Source organism: Muscardinus avellanarius, assembly GCF_963383645.1.
Source record: "Muscardinus avellanarius genome assembly, chromosome: 19".
NCBI lineage: Eukaryota > Metazoa > Chordata > Mammalia > Rodentia > Gliridae > Muscardinus > Muscardinus avellanarius.
The window spans coordinates 22,004,654-22,018,575 of NC_137805.1; the positions used below are offsets into that span (position 1 = coordinate 22,004,654).

Consider the following 13,922-nt stretch of genomic DNA (forward strand, 5'->3'; position numbering starts at 1 on the left):
ACCCACAGTTTACAGTCTGGTGTGCCCGCGCCCCTGCCCAGGATCGCCCACCACCCGTGCAGCCCCTGCCCTGGGCACAGTGCCGCTGCACACCACTCGCTACCACCGGAGGGGCCTGTGGCCCTGCCGCAGCTCAGCCTCCAGGTAGGCGTCATGCAGCACCTTCAGGTGCAGGAGCAGCTGCTCCAGGTTCTCCCCGGTCACCGCCGACAGAGCGATGAGCTCAGGGCCCAGGCGCGCCCGCAGCTGGGGCAGGTTGGCTCTGGCCTGGGGGAGGTCGATCTTATTTGCAACGATCACGTGGGGTCTCTGCGAGAGGCCTTCCTCGTACTTCTCCAGCTCGTACCGTAAATCGTCCACCTGAGTCCACGGCTCTGGGAGGGAGAGGTCCAGGACGAAGAGGAGGAAGTGGCAGCGCTCGACGTGCCGCAGAAAGCTCAGCCCCAAGCCCTTGTTGCGGTGGGCGCCTCGGATGATCCCTGGGATGTCAGCCACTGCAGGAGACAGGCAGGCCATCACGGGAGGCCACATGGGCGCCTCGCCGGAATCCCTGCTGCCAACACTTCCCTTCAAGGAACTCCTCAAAACGGAGGCCCTTCCTTTACCCCAGGGGCTCAGCGGCCGGGCACGGCGAGGCACCAGCCTCACATCTGCGAGGTGCGCGGAGCTGCGGGCACAACGGCTGAGCCGTCGACGAGGAGTCTCAACGCATGCCTGTACTTCTGACTAGAAGCAGGGTTCAAAAAGGAAAACCGGCTTCCTGTGCTCTATCAATAATTTGATTACTGATAGAAACCATTATAGAGTACTTTGCAAATATAACGTGCGATACAAATAACCCTAGCAGCAGGCTTACTATTTTTAATGGGTACATTATCTACTAGAAAAAAGTTTCCTTCCCTCAAAACGGCACAGGGAAAGCTCTTTAGAGCGCACGCATACACGACTAGCATGCAAATCCCTGGAAGAAGGAGCGGAGCAGGGAGAGGCCACCCCTCCCAGGCCTGGAACCCAGGGATTCCCGGGAGGGGCGGGGCCTCCTAATCTTGACAGAGAACAGGCTCCTTAACACTGTCTCAATGAGGACAGGAAGTTCAATTTAGGAGTCATAATTATCTCCGGAGTGGCTCGGACCACCTAAACCCGCCCAGGCAGGGCTCCGGACACTACCTGCTACTTGCTGGTGGCCGGCGTAGTGGACGATGCCCACGTGGGGCTTCAGGGTAGTAAACGGGTAGGCAGCCACTGCGGGCTTCGCGTTGGAAATGGCTCGGAGGAGTGAAGACTTCCCAGCATTGGGAAACCCAACCTGGAAGACAGAGCAGAGGCGACCTGTGAGGCCCCGTGAGGTCCCGCTGGGACGGGGCTGCCGGGCACACGGTGAGGAGCAGCACGCCACGGGCCAGGTGAGCCTGAAGCGGTTACTCCTCCAGGGCAGAAGCCAGTCCGCCGGGGACCCACCATGCCAGCGTGGGCCACCGTCTTGAGCTCCAGGTGGAGAACGCGCTCCTGGCCTGGCTCTCCGGGGGTGCAAGTCACGGGGGCGCGGTTGTCGTTGGCCAGGAAGAATCGGTTGCCTTTGCCTCCGGCCCCGCCCAGCGCAGCGATGTACTCGTCACCTGGGAGGGCCAGGTCGGCCACAGTCTCGCCGCCCTCCTTCACCAGGGTGCCCACAGGAACCTGAAGCAGCACAGGGTCGCGGTTACAGTCCACCGCGGCCAGGGGAGGCGCGGGCCCGCTGAGCCTCGGCCCCCAGAGCCCACGCAGAGGGAAAGATAGGGCTCCGGGAGGGCTTTATGGGGCCGGCCGCGTGCCTTTCAGACTGCAGGTTTCCAGTCTCCAAAACATCAGGGTCAAATGAGCACAGGACAGCTGCCCGTCCGAGGGCTTCGCCTCGGCTTTGGCTCCACAGGAGGAGGGAGCGCCGGGGCTCCTGTTCAAGGCCGTCAGCTGGCGGCCATGGCACAGCCCGTGTGGAGGCTGCTAAGCCCACGCCCCCACCCGCCTCGTGCCTGCCCGACCCGACGATGCCCCACGGGAACAGCACCCACTCAGCACTCCGGCTTACCCGCACGTAGAGGATGGCGCCACCTTTGCCAAAGCAGTTTTTCCTGCCGCCGTCTTCTCCGTTGAAACCCTGATACTGGGCCAGAACTGAGGACAGGGACTTGACCTGCTGGTCAGCTAGAGGTGGAGCAAGAGCCTTCAGGGCTTGGTGTCCAGGACCGGCCCGTGACTAATGTTCTCTACCCACTCTAGGGGCTTTCACACAGCAGCAGAGGTTACTCACTAGCAACGCGAATTTTAAAAAGGCTAAGTTCTTATATTCCTTCAAAAAACAAAGCCATTTCTGAAAAAAAATTATGAAGTTACTCATAATGCCATCGATTAAAAATAGCTGTATTTGAGCCACAGGCGTGGTGGCGCACGCTGTCATCCCAGGACTTGGGAGGCCAGGACAAAAGGATCGCAGGTTCGCAGCCAGCCTCAGCTACTTAGGCCCGTTGCAACTTAGTGAGACCCTGTGTCAGAATAAAGAGCAAAACATAGGGCTGGGGGTAGGAAGCCCCTGGGTCCCACCCTCGCCCTAGAAACAGAGCAGCTCCGTTTGACCACTGTGACTGTGTCTGCTTCCCGCTGCCCGGCCTTTATGCTGGGTGTGTGCTGGATATGATCAGCCCTCTGCACTGGCTAGACAGTCACACACGCTCTGTCCTGTGATGAGCACCACCTCATGGCAGAGTCCCAAGAGCCAACTGCTCCTGGAATTTAAAAAGGAAGAACACACGTAGAGTTGCTTTAGTGCACGTTCCTTTTGTTTGTTTGTTTTGAGTACTGGGGATTAAGCCCAGAGCCTTGGGCCTGGAGGCTGACCACCAAACTCCACCACTGAGCCCTATCCCTAGCACCTCCTTTTTATAATTTTTTTTTTGTGTGTGTGGTACTGGGGGTGGAACCCAGGGACTTTCTACCTCTGGGCTATACTCCCAGACCTATTTTATTTGGAAACAGGGTCTCACTAAATTGCTGAGAGCCTCACTAAGTAGCTGAGGCTGGCTTCGAACCTGTGCAGTTCTCCTGTCTCAGCCTCCCAAGCGCGGGGATTACAAGTGTGTGCACCACGCCCAGCTCAGCTCCTCCTTTTTTTGTGGCACTGGGGATTAAACCCAGGGGCATTGTACCTCCAAGCTCCACTCTCAGCCCTATTTATTCGCCTGCCTGCCTGCCTGCCTGCCTGCCTTCCTTTCTTTTTTGTGGTATTAGAGAGGTGGAACCCAGGGTCTTTTCTACCTCCGGGCTATACTCCCAGACCTATTTTATTTTTTATTTGGAAACAGGGTCTCACTAAGTTGCTGAAAGCCTCACTCAGTAGCTGAGACTGGCTTTGAACCTGTGCGATCCTCCTGTCTCAGACTCCCAAGTGCTGGGATTACAAGCGTGCATCACCAAGCCCAGCTTTCTTTTTATTTTTGAAACAGGGTCTCACTGAGTTGTGAAGGCCTCACTAAGTAGCTGAGGCTGTCTGCGAAATGCGATCCTCCGGTCTCTACCTCCCGAATGCTGGGATTACAAGCGAGTGCCACCATGCCTGGCTCCTTTTTTATTTTGAAACAGGGTCTTGTCAAGCTGCTGAGGCTGGCCTCGAAAGTGTTTCTGGCTCAGCCTCTCAAGCAGCCGGGACTACAGGTATGTCCCACTGTGCCCAGCTTTAAGTCTACCGTTTACGGACACCCATGTAATCCGTAAACATGATGTCTCCACATCCACTGTGACTGCAAAAGCCACCTAAGATGGGAGGTGGGACTCCGTCTGCAGAAGCGAGGCCTCGCCCTCCCAGCTGCGCCAGGGCACCTGCCTCTCAGGATGACGTGGCCGCCGTGGCCGCCATCTCCGCCATCCGGGCCCCCGAACTCCTTGCGGGGCTCGCTGTGGAAGCAGCTCATGCCAGAACCTCCATCTCCTCCGCGAACAAGCACTCTCCGATGGTCCACAAAGTGTTTTTTCTACAGAAAGCACAGAGCATCTTTATGTTAAAAACACTCCAATATCCAAGAGAAGCACCCATTTGAAATGTCATTTTTGTTATTAATATTAGAAATGAATGGTGTTCACATTATTTACTTATTTTCCGGTACTGGGAATTGAACCCAGGGGCATTCTACCTCCTCTCTACACCCTCAGCCCTATTTTTTATTCTTTATTTTGAAACAGGGTCTCACTGAGTTGCAGAGGACCTAAATAGCTGAGGCTGGCTGTAACCTGCGATCCTTCTGTCTCAGCCTCCCAAACACTGGGATGACAAGTGTTCGCCACCACGCCTGGCCTTGGTGTTAACATTATCATTATTATTATTATTATTTTGGTACTGGCGATGGAACCCAGGGGCATTCTACCTCCAAGTGACATTCCCAGCCCTATTCTTATTTTGAAACACGGTCTCACTGAGTTACAAGAGCCTCACTAAGTAGCCGAGGCTGTCCGCGAACCACGATCCTCCCGTCTCAGCCTCCCAAACGCTGGGATGACAAGCGTGCGCCACCGCTCCCGGCTTGGTGTTAACATTATTAATCTCTCCTAAAATCCAAAGAGAAAAACTAGTTCCCCTAAGTCACTAGGATTTGCAGGCTGATGTGGACCCAGGCAGACACAAAGTGCGGCCATCACTTTCAAAAGGAACTGAGCATTTCTAACCCAGAGGGAACACAGCCTGTTTAAGAAACATTCCTTGAACAAAATGTCTTGCTAGCTTCTTTCATCACTGAAGCGGGAGGCCGCCACGACTGGGAGAGCTCTAGCTCCGCAGGGCGCAGCAGCAGCGAGGCAGAGCTCCTCCTGGACGACCGCCAAGTCCAGCCTGCAGGGAGGGTCTGCTGTCACCTGGCCACTGGGGCTTATCTGCAAAATGTACACCAGAGCCCTTCTGAGGCCCCAAGGTAGGAAAAACCTGCCTAAAGCATCAGAACACTAACTAGATCAATACTGTGGTTTGTTGTTGTTATTTGCAGTGAGGATTGAACCCAGGGACAGTCTACCTCTGGGCTACACCTCCAGCCCTTTTTATGTTATGTTGAAATAGGGGCTCCTTAAGTTGCTGAGGCTGGTCTCGAACCTGCGTTCCTCCTGTCTCAGCCTCCCGAGTACTGGGATTACAGGTGTGTGCCACCACTCCCAGCTGACCATTCATGTTTTTAATAGTTTTGGTATTGACAGGTGTGGTGGCACCCAGCTCTATTCTTTATTTGAAACAGGGTGTCACTAAGTAGCCGAGGCTGGCCATGAACCTGCAATCCTCCTGCCTCCGCCTCCCAAGTACTGGGGTTACAAGCGTGCGCCACCACGCCCAGCCACATGGCTCCTTTCAAGAAGCTCTACCTGTCCTTTCAGTAACATAATCAGGATAAATGAAGGCAAAAAAAAAAAAAGCTCAAAACCATGACTGCCGCCTTCCGAGAGCCCGCGGTGGCTGCTCCCAGCTGGGAATCTCACCAGGTTTTTCTCAGAGAGAGGCTTCTTTCCAGGGGGCGCCCGATGCCGGGCGTGGTCCACACAGCCTGCTGAGAGCCACCTGGGGGAAGCCTGCTGTGGGCAGGGCCGGCCGGGCTGGAGGCCAGCGCACGTGGACGGAGCCCGCCATGCCAGGCCCTCCAACACGGTCCGTGATCTTGCGAAGAAAAGGCCCATAGCTGTCATGGCCTCCTAAAAAAAGACAAGCAGGCAGAATAAGATACCTGATTTACACCTGAACACAAAACTGACGCGCCGCGCCGCGCACACAGCAAACCTGGATGTGCCTGAGACAGACGCCGGGCTCCTTCGCCCCGGGCAGGCAGTGCCCTCTGCTGCCCAGCCTGTGAGGTGGAGGGGAATCTGCGGGTGTAGGAGTTGATTCATTGAGCCTCCCACAACACTCGACTCAACCTCCCTCAGGGAGCTCAAGTCCCTCCTAATGAAAATATGGAAAGCCCATCTAAAGCGCAAGTCGGCATTGCTTCAGAATAAAAGCACCTCAGACATTACTGGACACCTTCACCATGCCCAGCTTAAAGTCATCAAGCTGGAAAGCAGAGTATTCAAAACCGAGCCCCGGCTCTGGAAACAGACTCTACCTCGGCGTGACCCAGGGAAGGCCATGCACCCGCCGCCCGCTGCCCGCCTCCTCTTACCTGGGAGCGGACAGGGCCGGGGTCCGGGCTGGGCCAGCTGCGAGGACCCGCATGGCACAGTGGCTGGCCCACCGCGTGGCGACCAGCAGTATCTGTTTGGTTTCTGCCCCGTTCCTGACAGAACTCCCAGACCCTTGTAATTTCCTGAGCGATGGGAGAGACAGGAGCGTGCAACCCAGAGCCACTAGACTCCTGGCATTTCCTGAACGACAGGAGACTTCTACTTAAGGACGCAGCCTGCCGGCCACGCTAGCCACCAGAAGGAGCAGGCCTGGATCAAGGCTCGGAATTTCCTCCTCATCCCTGTATTCCAGGGGAGGGAGGAAGGGGCTAGAGACTGAGCCAGCGGCCAATCATGCCAGTGTGATGAACCTTCAGAAACACCTTTATTTTTGTGGTACTGGGGATTGAATCCAGAGGCATTCTACTTCCAAGATACACCCCGGTCCTATTTTTTATTCTTTATTCTGAAACAGGGTCTCGCTAAGTTGCCTCACTAAGGAGCTAGAGCTAGCCTCAAATCGGCGGTCCTCCCGTCTCAGCCTCCCAGGTACTAGGATTACATGTGTGGGCCATCATGCCCAGCACACAAACACCTTTTTGTGTGTGTGTGTGTGTGTGTGTGTGGTTCTGGGGTTCCTAGAAACCCTTCTACCTCTGGGCTACATTCTCAGAACTAAATTTTATACTTTTTATTTGGAAACAGGGTCTCTTAGGCCAGCGTGGCTGGCTTCGAACCTGCGCTATCCTCCTGTCTCCGCCTCCCAAGCGCGGGGATTACAAGCGTGTGCCACCACGCCCAGCCATGCAATAACTTTTTAACAAACAAGTCAACATCAAGAGTTCAGGTAGCCGGGCGTGGTGGCACATGCTTATAATCCCAGTATTTGGGAGGCTGAGACAGGAGGATCGGGTAGGCAAACAGCCTCAGCTACTTAGCAAGGCCCTTTGCAACTCTGTGAGACCCTGTTTCAAAATAAAGAATAAAAAATAGGGCTGGGGTGTAGCTCGGAGGTAAAAGGCCCCTGGGTTCCATCCTGAGTACCGAGAAGAAAAAAAAAAAAAAAAAAAAAAAAAAAAAAAAAAAAGAGCTCTTGTGCATCTCATGAGCCTGGGGAGGGGATGGAGGCGCCCCCAAGTTGTAACCAAATCGCAGGAAGTGTGGGTTCCCTGGCATCTGAGGCAGGAGCAGTTTTGTGACCACACGTCCTTGGCCTGTGAGGTCCTCAGTGGCACGGCATCAGGATCGACTTGCACACACAGATGGTGTTCGTGGATTACTGGAGAGGCACGTGCTGTGTAGACCCCACGCAAGGCGTCACAGTGAACTGAATGGTGGGCGGGCACTTAGCCAGCTGCTCCTCGCTGCCTGGTGAGGTGGCCTGGCCTGCCCCCTTGCAGGACAACCCTGCCTTCACCCTCCCAGACGCCCCCTTCCTGCGCTACACGGGGAACCCGTAAGGTTCCCCCCAAGTGTGGGGATGTAAGTGTCTGTGTGCTGTTGAGAAGGCCCCGCTGGCGTGTCCTGCGTCCTGCCACTTCACCTCACTCCTCCCAGGAGGAAGTGGGCTTTGCTTTGTTTTTGGTACTGGGGACTGAACCCTGGGGCGTTCTGCCTCTGAGCTACACCCCAGCCCTATTTTATTTTTTTACTTGAAGTATCTGCCGTGCATCCCTGGAGCCGTGGCTACTCTCAGTGGAGAACAGTATGTAGAACCTAAGTCTGGTGCTATCTTACTCCTCAGAGTGGGGAGCGGTGCCCCAGAGCTCCCGGTGGGCAGAGCTGGGGGACACATGCGATCCGCGCCTACACAGGCGCGCACACACACTTTTAATCAGGTCCGCATCTCTACCTACATTCACAGACATCAGTATCTACTGAAAACCATGACTTCACCCCGCTGTACCCAGGCTCATGCTAACAGCACGGGCTCCGCTAACGTCCTCAGCTTTGCAAAGCCATTCTGATGGAAGAACCCAGGCCTCCATTCTCCCTCTCCCCACTTTATTTATTTGCCCACAGTAACCAAGCCCTCCTCTCATTATCTTTACAGGAAAAGCATGTTTAAGCTGGGCGTGGTGGCGCTCTCGCAATCCCAGTACTTGAGAGGCTGAGACAGGAGAACTGCAGATTCAAGAACAGCCTCAGAAAGTAGTAAAACTTTCATCTACCTAGTGAGATCCTGTTTCAAAACAAAAATAAAATGGGGCTGGGAATGTAGCTGGGATAGAATGCCCTTGGGCTCAATCCTCAATACTACCCCCCAGAAAAAAAATCAACAAAAAAAACTAAGCAAGGTTGCAGGTTACAGGTTAAATTTAAAAAGCAACTGTCTTCTTGTGCATTGGCAGCAAAAACAAAAGAAATTAAAATTGAGAAAGGAATTCTTAGGCGTGTCCAAAACACACAGCACTTAGAGGTAAATTGTTTTAACAATAAATATTTGGGCTCTTCACCTCAGTACCTGCAAGATTCCGTTTTAAGCATTTCTCACGGGTTAATTCATTTAGCCCTCATAAAAACTGGGAAGGCCAGGCAGGGTGGCACACGTTTGTAATCCCAGTACTTGGGAGGCTGAGCCAGGAGGATCGCAGGTTCACAGCCAGCCTCAGCTACTTGGTATGGCCCTCTGCAATTTAGTGAGACCTTGTTTCAAGTAAAAAAAAAAAATAGGGTTGGCAGAGTAGCTTGGAGGTAGAATGCCTCTGGGTTCCAGCCCCAGTCAGCAAAAAAAAAAAAAAGCAAAAAAAAAAAAAAAAAAAAAGGCTTTCCTCTGTGAAGGAGGCGTCTTTTCTATCTCCGCTTTTCAGATAGGAGACTAGATAGGGCAGTGAGGTGACTCACCAGGGTCCAGACCTACGAGACAAGAGGGGCTGGGGCGAGTGTGAAACGGGTTAAGGGGCTCACAACTCACTGACACAAGCATGCCCGGAAACTCAAGTCACCCGACCTGCTGGGAAGCAGGCCTCCCGGCATGGGCGGCTCAACCACAAGACACCAAAGTTCTGGGCTCCGGATCACCTGCACTTGCGCACGGCCTCCCTTTTGTCCTTTCACTTTGTGTGGAGACCCACTGGATGAGGCGGCTCTCTCTCACCAGGGGAACAAATTCAGTTCCGAACTGTTCGTGGGTCCTTATATTCCTTTTAATGACGCTATTCTTGTACTGTCTAATACAGAACCAGCATTTATTTATTTATTTTTGCAGCACTGGGGATGGAACCCAGGGGCATTCTACCTCTGAGCTACACCCCCAGCCCTATTTTTGTCTTTATTTTGAAACAAAGTCTGAGTTGCAAAGGGTGTAAGTAGCTGAGGCTGGCCACAAACTGCGATCCTCTGGTCTCAGCCTCCCAAATGCTGAGATTACAAGTGTGCGCCACCACGCCCGGCTTATTTTTATTTTAAAACAAGGTCTCAATAGGTCTCAGTCTTACTACTTGCCAAGGCTGTCCTTGAACTTGCAATCCTATCTTGGTGGTGCACTGCCACTTGGCTCTATACCACTTGGCTCTATACAGACTTCTAAATGTGTTCCTCTCAACTCGGCTGCGGGAACCTGCCCCATTTAAAGGCCACAGGGACCCTGCACTGTGCAGAGGAAGGCAAGCAGTCGGCCCTCGAGCCACACGCTCAGCCAGGGATGCTCTCCACCCAGGCCTCTTCTGTTCCTGGTGACCGCTCCTCCCCTAACCCTTGGGATCCAGGGCACACACTACTGCACTAACCCAGCGCCAGCTGTGCTACTCGGCAGTCAGGGTGTCCTGTTTCTCCATCGCGCGTGTGTGTGTTCGCATATGGTGTGACTGGGGAATGAATCCAGGGATGGTCTACCTCTGAACGATACCCTTGGCCCTAATTTTCTATTTTGAAACAGGGCCTGGCAAAATTCCCATCCACTACCCCGAAACCTTCAATCCATCTGTCTCAGCTTCTTAAGTACTAAGGTTTGGGGGCCTGTGCCTCTGCACCCGGCTCACCTTCCCACTTTTTATTTTTTATTTTTTGGCAGGTCTGGGGATGGAACCCAGGGGCATTCGACCTCCGAGCTAAACCCCCTGCCCTATTTTTTATTCTTTATTTTGAAACAGGGTCTCACTAAGTTGCAGAGGGCCTCACTAAGTAGCCGAGGCTTGTCACGAACCGCGATCCTCGGTCTGGCCTCCCCAGTGCTGTAATTACAAGCGTGCGCACTATGCTGGCTCCCTTCCACTTTTTAAACGCCCCTATAAAGCATCAGAGGTTGGTTCAGGGGAAGTCACTTGCCCAGTCACACAATGTCCTCTGGAGTCCGCATCTTACAGGCTCACACCGAGGGGTGCACGCACACTTTCCAAAGAAACGAAGACCATGGCACTCCACCACCCAACTCTGATGTGTTCGCTGGAAACAGACCTGAGTTTTTTTTGTTTTATTTTTGGTTCGGGGGTGTAAACCAGGGGCATTCTGCCTCTGAGCTACACTCCCAGCCCTATTTTTTAAATTTTAAAACAGGGTCTCACTGAGCTGCAGAGGGACTAAGTAGCTGAGGCTGTCCGCGAACCGCGCCCCTCCTGTTTCAGCCTCCCAATGCTGGGATTACAGCGTGCGCCTCCACACCGGTAGACCCACGCACTTTATTCGGGGTCCTCCCTTCGGAGACCCCGTACTCCCCGGCGACATCACTCACAAAAGACCCTGCAGCCCCGCCCGCAACGCCACCCCCCCCCCCAGCCACGACGGGCCTCGAACGCGCCGGCTCCCGCGAGCACCCGCCAACCCCCCGTGCAACCCCAGCGCCCGCACCCACCAGCTCCCAGGCGCCGCACTTCCGGGGCAGCCGACTGCTTCCGGGTCGCGACCCGGACGCGCATGCGCAGCCCCGCCCCGCGGCTCACCGCGCAGGCGACTCTCGAAGACCTATTTGTTAGCGTACACCCGGGCAGACGGTTTCCATCCCGAACCCGAGAAAATGAACCAACGCGACGGTTTCTTATAACGTACTCACGGTGACAAGAGGATCTGCCCTGCTCAGGGACAGAAATGAGGCGACGGGTAAACTACCTAAGTGGAAACTAAGTCTTTTTACAGTCGAAGGGCGTCTTCCCCGCCGCACGCAGCACCCTGGACGCGGCGGGCCGCCGACCCACTGGGCGAGGCCTCCGCGGGGCTGCAAGCAGCCCACTCCTCGGTCCAGGTCCTGCGGGCTGGACGGCGGGGGACAGCAGTGGACCCCAAATCGTCCTTTGCATCTGTTTTGGCCTTCGTAGGAATAAAAAAAAAAAAAAAAAAAAAAAAACCACAACAGCAGCACAGGTAACCACACTGCACGAACAATTCATTTCAGCCTAAGCGTTTTCAAACACAGTACAGAAGAGAAGATATGATACAGCCAATGAAACAATCGCCAGCATCACTTCCCCCGACAGTATTACATAAAAGTGGACAAACATTAAATAAACATTATTAATCATTAAATATATTAACACCAAAAATCATGTATAAATTAGGAAATAAATGTACAAACTATTTCACAAAGTGCCTCTTAAAATATATACACAACATTCAAGAAATTCTTTACATTAGTAAGACATTCCAGATTGAAATTTGGGGGTAATAAGTGTTCTTTTCTTTAAAAAAAAAAAAAAAAACAGCACTTAAAACACACACACACACATACGCACACACACACGTGGCATATTCCCAGACTGGCAAGGAATAAAAACTATTTTCACAGTTATCTATAATGTTTAACATTTTCAATTGGAAAATTTAGTTCCTAGTTGAGTTTGCAAATTAGTTCTATAAAAACTGCCAGAAAAGAACAAAATAAAAAAAGCGGACTCTAAATGAACTAGTACTCTGTCATTTAGCAATTAAGAACTCACATTTCTATAATTTAATAATGGACACATAAATTTTTGAGCCCTTACCAGTGTTAGGGTTTTAAAAACCCAATGCCTACAAAATAAATGTCTATTTGTCCATGTTCTCATAGAAGAAGGGAAAATGTCCTAGAATAGTAGTCAACACAAGCAAGTCCTTCAATTGAGCCTTGGTTCTTCATCTGTAACTGGGGACAGCACCTGCTGTGTATTTCCCAGCACGGGCTGTTAGGATTAACTGAAGCAAAAACACAAGTGTCTCGTTAATCCCAAAGCACTAAACTCTGGCTAAGCAAGGACTCTGCACTGTGATGGTACCTGTGATCTCAGCTACAAGGGAGTCTGAGGGGGAGGATCTCAAGCTCAAGCCAGCCTGGGCAACTTAGACCCTGCCTCAAAATACATTAAAGAAAACAAAGCTCTGGGGCATAGCTCAGTGGGCTGTACCTGGGCTCAATTCCTGGCGCTGCCAAAAAAAAAAAAAAAAAAAAAAGGTAAAATGAATTACTTTAATTTTTTAAAACAATCAAAGGAAAATACTACCATATTTAATAGGCCTGGTATGTAATTTTTGTGTTTTCTTGGTCATTCTTGGAAATACATCAGAAGTTTTTTTTAATGAAAAAGATGATCATCCAAGTAAAGGCTGACCAAATGTAAGATTCTTCCTCTGACCACAGTTTTCCAAGTGAACTCGTGTTTGTACAGGTACTTAAGCGGGACTGAATGTCCTAAAGATGTAAGAGTCACTCAAACTTTACTATATAAAACCTTTACTTTTCTTTCAGAAGAGCACAGTAGGATTATTGGGGTTCTTTTTAAAAACAGGATGTGGATTTCAGATATCCCTAAAAGAAAAGGAACGCTTGCTTGGAGATCCGAACAAGAAGGTCCTGGAAGAAATAATATAAAATAAACAACTTGCCAACTAGTGGGAAAATTGGTATCAATACTTGAAATTAAGTTTAGGATTGGGCATATTAAATATTCAAATCCTAGAATAGATAAGCATCAGATAAAAAGGGCAAAAGCCAAAGTTGTTTCCGATGGCCTGGTTGGCCTTACTCTTGGAAAACACTGTTCCCTCTGGGTTAGACTGGTCGCACGCTGCCCTCACAGGCTCATATTTATTCAGAATATCGTCACTGATCCCTCTTCACTTTTGAATACAAAGATGTGTATCGTATTGGAAGAACAGCACTGGTGAGAGACACAGTGGGCAAGCTCTGGAACGATGGCTCACGGCCTCCCCAGGTCCCCAGGTGAGGCCTGCTCATCCTTGTCTTGGAACAGACTGGCCCAGAGCACAGGAGGACCCCCAGCCCGCCGAGGCTCGGAACGATGGCTCACGGCCTCCCCAGGTGAGGCCTGCTCATCCTTGTCTTGGAACAGACTGGCCCAGAGCACAGGAGGACCCCCAGCCCGCCGAGGCTCGGCAGAGGCGGCACCCAGGCTGAAGGGTGTCTAGCTGTGATGCAGCTGGGTCAAGAGACATTCGCAGCCCACATATGGACAACTGCACGAGGCCAGGGAGGCAGACCCAGGTCTGTTTATGCGAACGTGTGGACCACGGCATCGTTAGATATGCCCCGTCACAGGGCACAGAACTCTCTGATGACAAACTGACCCCCGGAGCTAGCTAGCAACAGCGAGGGGTGAGGACAAGATGGTACAGCCTCCCCATCCTATTGACATACAGTATTATTCGCAGCACCAATGTGTTGCACCAGCACAGCGCTGCCTCGCACCAGCGGTGCCCGCTCGGCGTCATACCCAGCTTGACACGAGCACGCTTCACATGCAGATGCGGCACCAGGCGAAGGGAAACCTGCATGTCACAATTCATCCGCACCGCCATGGGCCCAGCCGGCCCCGATGGACACGCAACTGCGA

The 13,922-nt window shown here is 52.5% G+C and overlaps 1 protein-coding gene across 1 annotated transcript; it reads right to left on the reverse strand.

Moving 5' to 3' along the window:
* Positions 1 to 99: 99 nt before the first annotated feature.
* MTG2 (mitochondrial ribosome associated GTPase 2) lies at positions 100 to 13,887 on the reverse strand (the record flags this gene model as incomplete). The annotated part of the gene is made up of 11 exons (XM_080716473.1): positions 100 to 494; positions 1,171 to 1,309; positions 1,462 to 1,680; positions 2,069 to 2,184; positions 3,857 to 4,004; positions 5,488 to 5,697; positions 5,783 to 5,868; positions 9,010 to 9,021; positions 10,955 to 11,064; positions 11,234 to 11,344; positions 13,727 to 13,887. 11 exons carry the CDS (start codon positions 13,885 to 13,887, stop codon positions 100 to 102), a joined length of 1,707 nt encoding a protein of 568 aa, XP_080572599.1.
* Between the last annotated feature and the right edge of the window lie 35 nt (positions 13,888 to 13,922).